Source organism: Mytilus edulis, chromosome 5 (assembly GCF_963676685.1).
Source record: "Mytilus edulis chromosome 5, xbMytEdul2.2, whole genome shotgun sequence".
Taxonomy (NCBI): Eukaryota; Metazoa; Mollusca; class Bivalvia; order Mytilida; family Mytilidae; genus Mytilus; species Mytilus edulis.
The window spans coordinates 76,828,601-76,845,952 of record NC_092348.1 but is presented as its reverse complement, the minus strand read 5'-3'; the positions used below and the strand labels follow the sequence as shown (position 1 = coordinate 76,845,952).

The following is a 17,352-nucleotide window of genomic DNA, read 5'->3' as shown; positions in this document are numbered from 1 at the left end:
TTTTTTGAGAGCCCAGGTGGTCGTGTGGTCTAGCGGGACGGCTGCAGTGCAGGCGATTTGGTGTCACGATATCACAGTAGCATGGGTTCGAATCCCGGCGAGGGAAGAACCAAAAATTTGCGAAAGCAAATTTACAGATCTAACATTGTTGGGTTGATGTTTAGACGAGTTGTATATACATTATGTACACAGCCATGTATCACCATCATTGATGGCGATCCGATGGATACATCTGTTGTAGGGTTGTCACTGACTCAGACGTACTTATGAATATAATTATTTTCTGTGACTGTATCTTACATTAATTTGTAGGATCCTTTACTATAGATAATTTAGCTGATCTATAACAATAACATCTTCATGCCTTATATATCATGTACTGTAGTACGCCGCTAGATTAAAACTGACGTGGAAAGGTAACACATGCCCACCGAAAGCTCTTTTTTTGAGAGCCCAGGTGGTCGTGTGGTCTAGCGGGACGGCTGCAGTGCAGGCGATTTGGTGTCACGATATCACAGTAGCATGGGTTCGAATCCCGGCGAGGGAAGAACCAAAAATTTGCGAAAGCAAATTTACAGATCTAACATTGTTGGGTTGATGTTTAGACGAGTTGTATATACATTATGTACACAGCCATGTATCACCATCATTGATGGCGATCCGATGGATACATCTGTTGTAGGGTTGTCACTGACTCAGACGTACTTATGAATATAATTATTTTCTGTGACTGTATCTTACATTAATTTGTAGGATCCTTTACTATAGATAATTTAGCTGATCTGTAACAATAACATCTTCATGCCTTATATATCATGTACTGTAGTACGCCGCTAGATTAAAACTGACGTGGAAAGGTAACACATGCCCACCGAAAGCTCTTTTTTTGAGAGCCCAGGTGGTCGTGTGGTCTAGCGGGACGGCTGCAGTGCAGGCGATTTGGTGTCACGATATCACAGTAGCATGGGTTCGAATCCCGGCGAGGGAAGAACCAAAAATTTGCGAAAGCAAATTTACAGATCTAACATTGTTGGGTTGATGTTTAGACGAGTTGTATATACATTATGTACACAGCCATGTATCACCATCATTGATGGCGATCCGATGGATACATCTGTTGTAGGGTTGTCACTGACTCAGACGTACTTATGAATATAATTATTTTCTGTGACTGTATCTTACATTAATTTGTAGGATCCTTTACTATAGATAATTTAGCTGATCTGTAACAATAACATCTTCATGCCTTATATATCATGTACTGTAGTACGCTGCTAGATTAAAACTGACGTGGAAAGGTAACACATGCCCACCGAAAGCTCTTTTTTGAGAGCCCAGGTGGTCGTGTGGTCTAGCGGGACGGCTGCAGTGCAGGCGATTTGGTGTCACGATATCACAGTAGCATGGGTTCGAATCCCGGCGAGGGAAGAACCAAAAATTTGCGAAAGCAAATTTACAGATCTAACATTGTTGGGTTGATGTTTAGACGAGTTATATATATATGTGCAATTAAAATTTTATACAAATAAAAAAAATACAAACTATATATATATATATATATATATATATATTGTACGCCTATACCCCTCATGTAGCTATTTATATTTTTTCCTATTTTGTCTTCCAATTCACATAATTAATACAGACATCCAATTGAACATAATTCATAGCAGCCTTTTTTTTTTCATGCACTTATATATAGGTATAATTTTGCACTGTTATTTTTGAACATGCATATTAGTAACTCAGTTATTAGTAATGAATATCTGTTTTCTTATACTTATACTTCAAAATGTTTGATCCTTACATTGCCTATATTAGTTTGTATTTTTTTTATTTGTATAAAATTTTAATTGCACAAAAATGGCCCTACATTTATGATTATTTATAGTATCACAGATATTTATAATGTTATCACAGACAACTTATCATTTGATTAGCAGCTATTATGTTTTTCTTCCACAACTATCACAAATATTCATAAAAGAGAAATTTTACATTTTATATATATATTGCATTGGAATATACCAAAAATACTATTACAAAGCTCTCGGGAAGCCAGAATTGTCCCAGGTAATGATTTGAACATTCTTCATTATCTTGTAAAGTTGGGAGATGAGAAATGTCATCATTGTGGTTGTTTTATTGGGAACTGAAACAATTTGTGTTGCATAATTAACATTCTTTGACCTTAATACTATAACTTATCAGCAGCACTATTTCAAAACAATTGTCATTAATATACCATATACTATAAAATTCAGCATTGTAAATGGTACATATGGAGATAATTATTGTAATAACAAAACTTGGACTTCACTGTAAAATTTCATAAAATGTCTTGATCACGTTGATGGAATTATATTTGTACAATGTCTGTTGCAACCCCAGACACTTCTGTTATGTTGACCATTATTGGCATTGTTCTGTCAAGAACATCCTCAGGTGTGGCATCTTCCCCAAAGCAAATCTCAAGAATTGCCCTTGCCACTTTAATGTCTATAACATTTTCTGCTTCTAAGCAATTTAGGACCAAGCATTCCTCTTCTTTTTCATACCCTATCACCTCACACATATGTTTTTTTTCTGGTGGAGATACGTCTATCTGTAAATTGCATTAAATTCATTAGTTTTAATATACATAGAACATTTTGCACTGCTTAAATTTTATTGATATGGCACATTTTGTATAATGGTATTATAGTTATTTGTTATAATACTATAGGGTTATTGCATGAATATTGGGGAATATTGTCCCGAGTAGAATCCTATATTGCACGAGCTTGCGAGTGCAATATATGTTCTACGAGGGACAATATTCCCCAATATTCATGCAATAACCCTTTTATTGTATAGCAATATAATATTTGAAAGTAAAAATAAAATTTTATTTTCTACGAGGGACAATATTCCCCAATATTCATGCAATAACCCTTTTATTGTATAGCAATATGATATTTCAAGTAAAAATTGGTTTAAATGAGGTTTTGACATTGATGATGTCATGTTTTTTTATAGATTTATTGCACTAGTGCAATATTGGAATTTATTGCACGCTAACTTTTGGTTATTTTCTGTGGGAAATATTATATTGCTATACAATAAATATACTTATTGAATTGAAAACCATTCCTTTTGTCTTATTATTTAAACTACCTTTCACACCATCTTAATATAGACAGGCACATTAGTACATGTAGTATTGTAATTGTGAGATATAATTTATTATTTTTGTCTACATATTCGTCATCTTTTATCTCATGTAATCAGTGGTGGTCTTAAAAATGTGTCCGCATCTCAATGTTTAATTAATTTTTAAATATCATAATTGCCCAATAATAGTAGATGTTGGTATACTTTAACAGAAAAATCAAGCCATTTTCAACAATTATAATCATCCTGCCAATTTTTTTATTTATTTTATTTGTTAATTATATTCCAAATGGAAATCGGGAGTGGTTTTGGGCAACAACAACCCGATTAGAAAGCAATCAACACCCATTGGCCACCAATGTGTGTACAGTTAATACGGGAATTCAGATGTGGTATGATTGCCAATGAGACAATTCTCCATTAGAGACTAATATGACACAGAAATTAACAACTATTGGTTACCAAACAGCCTTCTATAATTAGCATAGCCCATTCCCCATAGTCAGCTTTATATGGTCCCATAATGAGAGTTTACACTATAGATGTTTTCAATAATATATATAGATGTATTTTATATGATTATCGCCTATCCTTAGTTCAGTGAACTCACACTTTTCATATCTGTTGACATTTTAATAGCTTACAACGTATAACCAGCAAATATCATGGTCTGTACAATGTATTTTTGTAACTTACTATTATCTTTGTTCTGGCAGTAGTATTTCCAACATTACTGCCATTAAACTTTTTGATGGCAATGTTTTCTATTTGGACAAACTTCCCAATGACAACTTCTTCATTGGCGCTGTGTTGCCGCCACAAGCTGACAATCATCTTTTTACCATCTTCTTCTATTGTTATTTCTTTAATAGGGACATCACCCATAACAACTTTCACCATTGCTTCCTGTAATAATATATTGATTTATTCAGAAAAAACATGTATATAACAATATATATATACATGTATTTAAGGATCATTTTGTTACATCTTGTGATTATTTTATTTGGCAATCGTTAATGGCAGTAAGATTTATTTTGTTACATCTTGTGATTATTTTATTTGGCAATCGTCAATGGCAGCAAGATTCATTTTGTTACATCTTGTGATTATTTTATTTGGCAATATTTTGAAACTTTGGACTCAAAATTCAGTTAGATTAAGCATTTCCAAAAACTGATATATATATCATTTTTCGAAACAATTTACAGAGTTTAGGTTATAAACCCCAAATTTAATGATTAATACTGATTTCTTTATATGAAATTGAACCTTCATCAAGGACCAATACTTTCATATATTTCTGTACACTGATTATTGCAGAGAATCTGAAAAAAATCTTGTTTTTGGTCCTATATTCCTAAACTGTTGAAACCATAGCGCCAAGAATTACCCTCGAGTTGCTTTTATGGTATGGAAAACATGCAATCCATTTACTCATTAGATTATACTACAGTTATTGTCTGCACAGGATGTACATAGAGTACAACAACGTGGAAGTACGCCTAAATAAACACATATATTTTTGATGATTGAAGTATCAGATTATGTTAAGATAGAAACTCACAACATACCTCCACAATTAGTCCTTTTGTTGATAGCATGCTACCAACTGGCATTACAAGGGCTTCTTTTATGTTCAAAAACGGTGATGTAGGTGGGTATATTATTTCTCTGGCCTGCCTTTCTCTTTCTCTGTCTACCATCACCTCACTGGTATTTGACACTTTAGATTTGGTGTTTACCATTACACTGCCATTACTGACAGTGTAATTCCTTAAGAGGATTGATTTCCCTTCCTCCATTTTATCTGCTAATGACACATCATACAGGACAGCCTTCTTTATTCCTGTACTGTCAGCCATTGACATTGTCATGTATGTGTTGCCAGCTTTTGAGGTCATCTGCTGACTCCTGGCTACTATCTTAACTTTGATGGGCGACGTGAATGGTGCAGACCTATCCGACAGCTTTTCCAATGTGTTCATCTGAAATGAAAAGGACTCTTTATTGCTTGGTATAAGATACATGTAGAACATTATTTATTTTAAATTTTGTTCAATTGCTGTACTTCTGATATTCTTTGTTAAGAGATGCACATGTACAGCGCTCACTTTAACATGTATCATTTAATATATTTACACTTTTGGTATGAATACATTCTAAAAATGACCTTTTGATATATTATTCAATATATTATATTCATTCTGCAGTCGCACATTTGGTATTTTGATGAAACATTTTCAGAAGCTTGTGCAGTTTTCAGTAGTGTTTGACAAATTTGCATACATGTATTTTATTATTTAATATGGGCATTAGTTCTAACATTAAAATTACTAATTTTCTTGTCATTATATTGGATATAATGGTCTCAGTGGCAGAGATCTTTTTATATGGCGAAGAGGGACCTTAGTTCAGGCCATTACTAGTCATTCCCAATATATATTTATATATATATATGTATATTTATTATAAGCAACTGTTTATTTTGCTACTGTACAGAGACCCGGGTTCTGTTGTAACATGTAAATTTGTGTATACTTACATTTTTTTACATTGTTGCAATTCTTAGCACTGTGAATAACACAGTCTACTGAGAATATGTTTGGCAAATGTGTGGATGAACCACACATATTTTTACATTAGAATTCTAGCAAATATATAGAACAGGTGGATTTTTATAACTTCTCATCAATGTTCATATTTCCAGATTAGAGAAATTAATTTTTTATACAGATTAATTATGGAGTACTGATATATTTTAATCCTGGGAATGTGACTATGTCCTGTTACAATTAGCTGTTTAACAGTTCAAAAACAGGAAATTTCTATTTTCAAGCATTCATGTAGACACTAAAATCCAGTTTGTTACTATGGTTTGGATTTTATTATATGTTTATTAGAAAATTATCTTGTTTTGATATATTTCAATTTACTCTTAATTGTTACATTTATCACAAAAATGACACAAAGGTGACGTTTCACAGCAAGTAATTGTTGATGGGTAGCATCCTTAGAACAGGATGTAGATAATCGTTATCATGTGCAGAGTCATTCAACATTGTTTAGGATGGAATTCAAATTTAGTTTGAAAAAAATTGGCTTGTGATCTGAATAGTAGCTTTCAAGAGTTCCATATGTTATATTACTGCTACATATATCTATGTTGGTATATATGTGGTCTAATAATGTACCATAGTCGGTAGTAAAGCTCGTCATTAGTTGAGAAAATCCTAGCTGTTTGCCAAAATCTGATAAAAATGACTGTTTCAGATTATCTACATTGAAGTCGCCCATAATGAATACCTTGCTGTCTAATCCTGCTTCCTGGTAAAGTTGAGTGAAAAGGGCAACCAGCCTCTCTTTTGTAGATATGGTCGGAGAACAATATATAAAATAGCAGTATATCTTTCCCTCTAATATTAATGTGACAACTTCAATACCAAGTAACAATCGGTAAGAGCATTCATTACTTGGTAAATATGATTTCTTAAACAGTATCATACCATAATGTGGTCTACTGTTATCAGACGTCATATAGTCATACCGAACAGTTGTATACCCCTTCCAAGCTGAACTTGTCATATGCATCATTTTTTGTTAATCTCGTTTCAGACAATACAAGTACATCAACATTTTTCATATCATATTCATGTTGTAAGTCATCCATATGCATATGTAATGACCTAGTATTGTGGTAAGCTACAGTAAAATTTTCTCTATCATCCTGACTTAAATTTGGGATGGACAATGGCAAATGTATGCTTCGTAGTCTTTCCATTTCTATCTGTACATCAATTGATGTTGATATTTTTTCCTCATTTAAATTCAAAATGATGACTTTAGACATATTTTGAACTCTACTTAAACCAACATAATGTATATGATCAGTTTTTCTAGTACCAAAGTCTATTACAGCACCTTCAGGCATTGTTGCACCCTGAGATTTGTGGATAGTTTTAGCTGCTGCTAAATGCAGAGGGAACTGTCTTCTTACAATCTGATAAGATTTGAAGTACTGGATAGAAAATTTCCTGGTTACTTCTAAAATAGGTATCCAATCTTTTGATATATGAGGTAGATATAGATGTCTAAATTGATTTCTGCATTTCTTACCAATATTTTCATCATTGAACTCAACCCAGACTATACTGCATCTTTCTGAACCTTCTACTCTGTAATCAAATTTTCTCACTAAACATGAAGCTCCATTTGTTAACCCATCTTCAACGTCAATATTCACGCAAACCTCTGCAGGTATGTTTTCAGCAAGAAATAAGGTGCTTTCTATCCCCATTGTTTTTGAACTATCATTTGGAATTCTATGCAATATTTTTTGAGATATCTCAATTGTCATATCTCCACAAACTGAATCAACAGCTTTAACCATACACTTAGCATTGTTTGTTTCACAATAGATCTTTTCATTGTATGCAAATACTTCTCTCCTGGTTGTAAACAAATGTGGCAAAGATTCATCTGCTAATGGTCTCCTAGGGTCCTTGTTATTTACAGCCCTTTCTTTAATCATCCTAAGATCATCATTAGTGTGATAACCTTCCCTCAATCTGTTCAAAAATTCAGCGAAAATCTTGTCATCTTTCTGACGCATTATAGTTTGTAGTTCATACATAAGGAAGTGATCGATCCATAGATTTGATCCCAATGGTCCATAACCTGCTTTAATATCTAAGAAAATCCAACCATCCATTACTGGCTTCAACTGATATAGATCACCTATGGCAATTATACTAACACCTCCAAATGGCCTTAAATTACCTTTTACCTCCTGTAGTCTCATATTGATGTAGTTAAACATTCGATTTCCTACCATCGATATTTCATCTATGAAAACAACTGATAAGGCAGCATATTTACTCCTTAGAGTATTAAGCTGTTGCATATCTAGGGGTTATATGACAAGCTCTGATTCGCCGGTATATGGAAGGCTGAGTGAAGTGTATTGCCACCTATGTTATGGGCAGCCTTTCCAGTTGGAGCACACATTAAAATTCTTACGTCATCTGGACAACTGTCAATTTGATGGGAAAAAAACCTATATAATGCTTGGTACATAGCCCTGGTTGTTACAGATTTTCCAACACCAGCCCCACCTGATAGAAATGCATACAATGGCTCATCTGTATTGACCTTAAACCAATGTAGAATATGGTAAAATATACACTTTTGTTCCTTGTTTAAGGATCTGATCGTTTCTCTATATTTGCTTTCAGGTAATAATGCCTCTGAAACAACATTAACACCTACTACTGACTTTCTTATGCCCAAATCTATTCCCAAGTCATACGATTGATGCAGTGATTTATCATCTGGATTAAAACACCCATATTTTGCACTTATTTCAGTTTGATCTATATCATCAGTGCTGCTGTCTATAGCATCATCATCATCAAGGAAAACATTTTCGTCAATATTATTTAATGGAGCAACTCTCTCATACAGTGCCTGTTTTGTGCTTATATGAGATTGGACATTTGTGTAATGTTCCTCATATGTAGAAAATGTAGCCATTAAATCAATATTTTCATTTCGCCATGGTAAAAATAGCATAAGTTTTTCTCTAAAATGATTTTCCCTATCAATGTCTACATTAAACCTAACATATCTTATTACCTTCTCAAATTTCCTTTTTACCAATTTTAGCCCATTTTTCAACTCTATTTCTTTAGGTAGCTGATAAGTGAGGGTAATATGAGTTGATTCAGTATCGGATGTGTTACTATCAATTTGTTCAAATCTATTACTAGTATCATTAGGATCTGTTGTATTTGTTCTTTCTTCCTGTAAGTCGGACATTTCTACAGAATCGTCATTTTCTGGATTTTCACTGTCTAAATTGAAGTCTTGATCTACATTACATTTTTTCTTGTAATTTCTTATTTCAAACCAAGCTACATAGTCTGCAAGGCAGACATTTTCAAGGACTTTTGGTCTTCTTGTGTACTGTTTCAATATATTGTCAGTTTCAATATCTGTACTGTTTTTTGCCATCTTTTCAAGAACATCATTTGGTTTCAATAGAACTGTCCTCTCTTCTGGAGGTGATGATTGATAAATTTCACTGCCCTTGAACTCTTACGTAGGGGTATTTGGAGCAGTAGATAAACTGCCTCTTGGGCACCTATTTCCACATGAGTAAGAAATTTATTACAGACTGATCGCACCTGGTCCCGGACACCACTTGCTCTGTCCTTGGCTTCTCGACTTGCATCAGATAGCAAATTTGACATACCCCTTTGACCTTTAGATATATACGAAACAATGTAACTCACACAGGAAAATGCATCTATAATAAATTGGATGTCCATGTTAGCTTCCCAGCTTTCCAATAAGACCTTATTGTAAGAATTAATACGTATTTCAGCTAAACTTCTCTTAAGAAAAACTTTTGTAGTTGCCAATCCACTGCGTACAGCAAGTATATATGAATCGAAATTCAACTCCAATTTGGATAGGAATTCTTCAAATGTACTTTCATCTCCTTGTTTTGCATTATTCAAAGCCTCATTGATTTTAACCAAATTAAGCTTTGCCTGCTTACTTCTATCAGTTGCACACATAGAGTCAAAATCATAGTCTTTGGCATTGGTGGTAATGGGTACCCAAATCTACATATAGCTTTTCCCTTCTTTCTACAAGTCTTAGCATACCGGTGTGATTGGTAATTTATTAGATCAGGATTAGCGCCACCTTTCTGACAAGATATATATTTATCAATAAAATCAGTAATCTCATTGCTTTCACTGTACTCTGGTGAAAAAGTAGGTGCATTGGCAATCCATAGAAGCATATGAATATGAGGTGAACCCCGATGCTGGAATTCAACACGATAAAAGAAATCCTTAATTTCTCCAACAGGATGAGATGGATGCTTCAAAACCATGTTTATAAATTTTTGCACTTTATGATCAAAATACCTGACACATGTCACAGGATCACTCTTAATTAACCTACATTTATCTTGCCATGATAAATTATTTACCTCTTCATCTGACAATTCCTTATTATCAGAGAGTTTAGACAATGTTTGAGGGAGAGGAACCCATTTTGTCTCTGCTGCAGAAAATGATAAGAAAAGAGTTGGAAGCCCAAGCTGCCTTATCATACCAAATATATCCTTTTTAGCTTGCTCCCAATATGGTGGTGAGGAACGGACAGATTTTAAAACTCTATAACCTTCATCAAGCTTAACAAGTTTATCTATACCACCTGGTTCTACAACTTCACCAGCAGTTAGCTTCTTTCCTTTTGACTTGAATTTTCTAACTGCCATAGAAACTTTATCTCTCATTAACTTTATCTGAACCTTTTTCATCTTAAAACATATGAGAGGAACATTAGTGGCCACTCTTCTATCAATATTCCTTAATTCCCATTTAACAACCTGGCTATAATAAATTGGAACTTTGAATTTACTGTAATCTCTCGATGTTCCAGCATAAACAGAAGGAAAGGCTAAATACTCCGCATCTTTATCTTCATACAAGCTTAATGTTACGTTGCCTTCACCAGGGGCCAAATTTAATATCTGATTGAATTCCCTAAAATCAGCAGGGTGCATTACAGTATCAAGGTTACCATCTACTTTGTCATGCATATCTACTTCTGAGAATTCATCATCTGTTTGATATAAGGGTTTACTAATAGTGGTACTAGCATTCAGTTTCCCATTTTCAGAAAAACTACTGTTTAATAAGCCATGATTAAGATTTTTTATCTTGAACTACACTGCTATTCTCACTCTCTAGTTCTGTACTAGTATTTCTATTGTCAATTTCGTCATCCTGGTTATTTACTAGTGCCGTTTGGTAATTTTCTAGCCACGATTCATCAACTGTTATACCCTCATTTATAAATAATGTACTATTAGATACTAAATATCTGGCAGCATTTAGAACCTTGTTTGGTCTTATATTTTTGTATAAAACATGGTGCTTATAACTTTGCTTTCTTTTCAGCTTCACAGGTATAGTTTCACAATCATTTAACATACGTGGAAGAACTCTAATAGTTTTGTTCACATCAACTGGCACATTTACAACATTACCTTTTACAGCATATTGGCCTCCCCTTGCTTTTTCATATATGACCATGAATGGAATTCGAGGTGCAACTAAGCGCTCTTCTAATGATGTTAGTTCAAGGTCTTGGGGTCTTTCAGGGAAATGTAACCAATTTGCAAGTGATAAACTTGGAACTTGCTTTTGTTTTAAACTGTCATAACAACAATAACACAGCCACCGTTTACCTTGCGACTCAGCATTATAAGTTAATAGAGACTCATCAATATTTTTCAAAATAGCTGGGCTATCACGACAAACATTATGCCTAAACCATGTCTGGATACAACAACAACATACATATTCAGGACCACAACTAACAACTTTCTTAAAAGTTGTTATGATATCACATGATGTTTGCTTTACAGATTGATTGTCTATATTCTTGTCATGTGCATTACCAAAACTATCAATTTTACACTTCTTTAATGCTTCTGTGTTACTTTCCAACTTTCTTTTCCTTCCCTGTTTTTTATACGTTTTATCGATTTTTGAATCTTCATAACTACCTAGACTTGTACATGCTGTACTTTTGTTATCATGATTATCCAATATATAAATTTGTTCTTTTTTTGAAAAAAAATAGTAACGCTGTATTTCAGTCACTGCTAAAAACTGACAGTTACATTCTATTTCTTCAAGATCTGCACTTGTAAGGGAACGAATTAAAGACCTTAGAAAACTACATATGCTGTAAACATCTCCATCTAATTCAACCATTACCGAACTACCATTTTCATTGCACAAACCATAATTGCTTCTGCTATGGGAGTCAAAAACATAAACCCTCTCATCTATTTTTTTCAGTGCAATTCCATAATCTAACACCACTAAGATCATATCTACACTAGCTTTGTAACGACTTCTCCCATGACTATAGTGTAAAAAATTTACTAGCAGTTGTACACATGTTTCTAATGATAGAAAAGGATAAGAATCAACAAAATTGTCTACGTACCCAGAATATGTCTCTTTCAATGTTAAAGAAAAATATTTTTTCTGATAAAAGAAATACTTTGGTAGATCTGTAGGTAGCAAATGGTTGTGTGTCAAACCTTTGTTTTTAATTGAGTTATAAAGATTATCACCACTTAATAGAACCTTATCTAAAATGTCACTTGACCACTGTTTGACGTCTCCTAATTTTGATAAAGTAAGAAAAACTAGTGAGTTAGCAAGACACTGTTTACCCCGAGAGTTTGGAGAAAATATATCAGACCCCTGGTGGAAACTCCCACATAACACTGATGTTAAGTTTGGAATTATTTCATTCATTCTGTTGTTGCATTTTTCTCCAAGAGCCTGTAGCTATGTAGTTTGTGTTTATGTATGTATTGTATGTTTTATTGTTCTCGATGTTTAACAAATGTATAGCTATACATGTAGTTAATTTACTTTGATAATGAACACACTATTAATCAATATATGCCTATGTGTATTTAGTGATATATATATAAATTTCAACATATCATTTGATCAATGTACAACAATCTGCACGACTAATACTTATAACTATATATAATATAGAACTTCTCATCTATACATAATTTTAATAAACAAAAAATTCATAAATCAAAGTGATGATAGTTGCTCATTATTAATGCTCTTAAACTGAAAAGGCTCAAATTTAAAATAGATATTCAATATCTCTGTGCATATATTATATAGCGCTCATAGGTTTGTCTCAATAAAGATTTGCTTAGTTTGCTCATGCAGTATCCCAATATTGCTCTCAATAGTATAAAAAGGCTCATATGTGCTCAAAAAACCATTTAGATTAGTCTCAATATTAATTTATATCTAACTCAATTGAGTAGATCTAGCTCAAATTTTACTCAACATATAACTGATCATATTTGCTCAATTTTTAGATCTCATGGGTGCTCATAGATAAATTTAACTGATTGTATTGCTCATAGATATAACTATCATCATATTTGCTCAATTCAAGTTCTCACATGCATGTATGTGTGAACAAATGTCTAATATAAGTTACTAAAATTTGACATGGATATGGTTACACATTTAAAATAAATAATGCTGTAGAGTATGATTAGCACTTAAGTATGTCATCAAATTATCATATAATTTTGGCAACACATGTCATGTATGGTCGAAATAATACAATACTACAAACTAAGGAAGACTTAAAAAAACAGGACAGTTAATCTATATTTATATCTCCAAAACTGTAATGATCCTCCCAATATATCTATAGTAATTCAGTAAATGTGATTTACCCAAATTCTGACGTTTCAGTGTAAAGGTAAGACTTTTGGAAGAAGAAGTCGAAGATTCTCTGAATGTTATATAAACAATAAATACAACCAATAATTATATATTAGAATTACTTACATAGTCAAAGTCATTACAAAACAAATTCCGCGTATTTTCCAGTCAAGGGACATAATCATATTCACATATACTAATGCAACAAACTAAGTTGGAGAAGGAGCGAAAATCCGAAACAGTATCTTAAAAAACAGAAAATAGTTCCGTGTGTGTGTCCAAGTGATCAGTCTACTTGTTATTTACGAAGAAAAGAAATTTAACTCCAAAAATTGCTGAGATCTTTATAAAAACAAATTGTTGTTATAAAAAATACTAAAAAAGTAACCTTATCTTTAAAGGCCTTGCAGATTTTTGTTTCTCCTTCCCAATCTGCTGATATTTTCAAAATGGCTGCGGGGGACGCGACCTGATAATTTCTATTAATATTATGACAGATTAAATTTTACGGGTTTTGCTACGTTAATATTATAGACAAATATGCTATAAACGGTTTAAAAAGGTTACTTCAAATCAAATAATTGAAATATAATTACTTTTCTGTGTGTAACTGTGCGAATTGATTTCCTCTTGATTTTCTACACGCTCGCTCTTGTCCTCTTGCGCACTCGTGGTATTCATCCGCAACAACAATTTTTCGACACGTCATTGATATTGAAGATCGTTTGATTAATATACTAATATTTCTATCGACAAAACATTTTCATATTATAAATTTGCATTAAGAAAAATTAAAAAAACTGAGTTTCCTTTGAAAACATGAATTTAAAAGAAGCGATAAGGAATATTATTCTGCACTATATAGGTCCGCGGGTTCATAATGGTTAATTTCCCAACACGAATTATATATGTATTCCTTTGATCTTTGAAGATCTATGAAAAGTCGGCGATGGCAATACACCCGAGGCCCCTCAGGGGCCTCTGATGTAACAATTCAAATAAAAATGCCCCCCACCCCCTAATACTAACGGCCTAATTTATGTACAAAAATTGAGAGAAAAACAAAAAATTATGTAACACATCAACAAAAGAAAATCACTGAATTACATGCTCCTGACTTGGAACAGGCACATACATGCATAATATGGCGGGATTAACAGGTTAAACATGTTCTCTAAGGCAGCAACCATTTGATTTTCTGGGGCGGGGGGGAGGGGGTATGAGTTTTTTTCTGTACAAACTTTTTTTTTCGACTTCGGCGAAGAACAATCTATTTTTTTTAGCGACAAAGCGAAAACAATTTTTTTCTTTCAATTTTAGCATAACATATTGTGGCAGCTGAGGATGAAACAAACAATTTTTTTTCTCAGGGTCCAAAGCAAATTATTTTTTTCACTAAAAACTGGAAACAAACTTTTTTTTCCAAAAAAAAAACATAGCCCCCCCCCCCCCCCCCACCCCACCCCCCGAAAATCAAATGGTTGCTGCCTAAGTCTTGCCGATTATAAATCTGAAATAAAACCGGCAAAATAGCAAAACTCTATATAATTTAAATAGCTTTTTTACCCAACCCTGTATATTAAGGCAAAGTGTTCTTAAAACTTACAAATCAACTCTAGCCGTAGAATTTATAAATCAATTTTAGTCGTAGAATTTATAAATCAATTCTGGCCGTAAAATGTATAAAAATCAATTTAAGCCGTAGAATTTATAAATCAATTTTAGCCGTAGAATTTATAAATCAATTTTAGCCGTAGAATTTATAAATCAATTCTGGCCGTAGAATTTATAAAAATCAATTATAGCCGTAGAAATAGAAATCAATTCTAACCGTAGAACTGTTCTAGAAGTAGAACTGACCAAATATCTGGTCAGTTCTAGCTAGAACTGTCAGGATCAGTTCTAGGGTAGAACTGTCAGGATCAGTTCTAGGTAGAACTGTCCAAATCAGTTCAAGGTAGAACTGTCCAAATCAGTTCTAGGTAGAACTGACCAAATCAGTTCTAGCTAGAACAGTTCTAACCTAGAACTGACTAAAAGGTGTCAGGCTGACAGTTCTACGTACTGTTCTAGAACAGTTCTCCTGACAGATTTAATGAGAGGTTAGAAGTGATCTCCACTGTACTTTAACGGCGGAAAAGTTCATTACTATCAACTTCAAAAGTCACTTAAACTCAAAAAAGGCAATCAAAAAATTCCAAGTAGCTTTTACGTAATATCCAATTTCAACGTAATATCTAATTTCAACGTAATATCAAATTCAAAAATGTAAAGAAAACACTTTGCAATAGTATAAATAAACAGTTAACAACAAAGGAAAAGTTTATATCCAATAAAAAGAGCGAAATAATACAGTGAGTAAATTTAATGCAAGAGTTTATACTAACGATAATCTAGTTTGAACCAGTGTGATTACTGAGGTGTAAAATATAAATTTCACTGTTTTGCTAATTAAATAATTTAAATCTTAAATTAAACCGGCTATATGTAATATATATCGCAAGTTGTGATTATATAATAACTACTGATTACTCCACTGAGTGGCACACATTTCCTGCATTTTTAAGAAGATTGTAAATAATCGTTCTGATAAAATCAAAAGATCAAAGAGATTTTAGACAAATTAGGAATTGTTAAGCTTCGCTCTAAATCCAGGGTAAGATCATTGGTTGGTATATACGAATGTTCAGCTGAACCCCGATTAGTTGACATTTTTTTTAGTACTGCGACTCAAGGATTTGACAAATTCTTGTGCGACTGTTCCATAACATTTACCAGTATCATTTGGACGGTTTCATTTGGTCGGATAGTGATAACAAATTTTAGAGGACAAAAATATATTACACAATTAGCTATATAACGTAGTTAGATCTCTGTTTTCTTCTGCTGTATTTTGATGATTGGTACTTGCTCGATTAATTTTCGTATTATAAACTGGAAATGTCTACTTTCCAGGATTATCAAGTAACTTAACCATATAAATAACTCTAAATTTCATAGTTTTAATATTTATCAAATATATTTATTGTTAACCGGCGGTAACCGGAACACACCTTAATCGCGATTTAAACTTCACCCACAAACTAATAAAATATAATGTCACTCACTATTTCAAATCGTTGTAGAATAATTAATTCTGGGCCGATTTTCATTTTTTATGCATCAGTCGATTTGTTTAAATAAGTTGTTCACGTATAAAGGTCCACCGACGCGATTGAAATAAGTAAAAGTGTTTTCCGACAGGTGTTATTGTTAAGCTGTCTCGATTAAAACCACGTGATTGATAAGAAGTATCTCTGCATGGTCAATTTATGACCGCGGCATCGCAGATAGTCACAAAAGAAATTCACGACAGCGTACTAATTAGACAGTTTCCATATCTTTTCTACAGGGCTACCCGGGTTATAAATAAATGCTAATTAATCGATGTAGTTCCTGTTAATATAATACTTCCATGTTATAACGAACTGATATTGCCATCATTCGCAGTTCAGTTGTATAATGAAAGGTTCGTTAACGTTGTTCCTGATGATTTTTTTAAGATAATACACAAAAGATCGAACTCTAATTGTGATTTTGTTTTTACTTTTATAGGAGTTCAAACTTTGTAAGTTAATAATTAAAGCTAGGTTATAAGTTTACTTAAGTTTGCAAAGGAACCAATGGTTTAGTCTCCAGCGACATGTTCCATAGAATGCTGTCAAAAATGGGTTAATTAACGATACATCTAATAACTTTTCTCAGTATGTGCGATATGAGACTGATTAAAATATTACCACTTTTGCTAAACGTTTTCTTGTAAAACAAACGCAAAACGTCCTATTAACACCTGATTTGACGGAGTGATAAAAAATTAAAACGATTGGAAATCTAGCATACTTGTCATCCT

At 33.1% G+C, this 17,352-nt stretch overlaps 2 protein-coding genes across 2 annotated transcripts in view; both read right to left on the bottom strand.

Moving 5' to 3' along the window:
- The window catches only part of LOC139524476 (uncharacterized), a 52,347-nt gene that overhangs the window by 27,647 nt on the left and 7,348 nt on the right, over window positions 1–17,352 (bottom strand). The gene's annotated exons all lie outside the window — the stretch shown is intronic.
- Window positions 1,828–13,652, bottom strand: LOC139524478 (uncharacterized). Its single transcript, XM_071319265.1, has 4 exons — window positions 13,590–13,652; window positions 4,728–5,141; window positions 3,850–4,059; window positions 1,828–2,605 (listed from the first exon to the last, which is right to left on the bottom strand). Exons 2-4 carry the CDS (start codon window positions 5,139–5,141, stop codon window positions 2,360–2,362), a joined length of 870 nt encoding a protein of 289 aa, XP_071175366.1. The 5' UTR covers window positions 13,590–13,652; the 3' UTR covers window positions 1,828–2,359.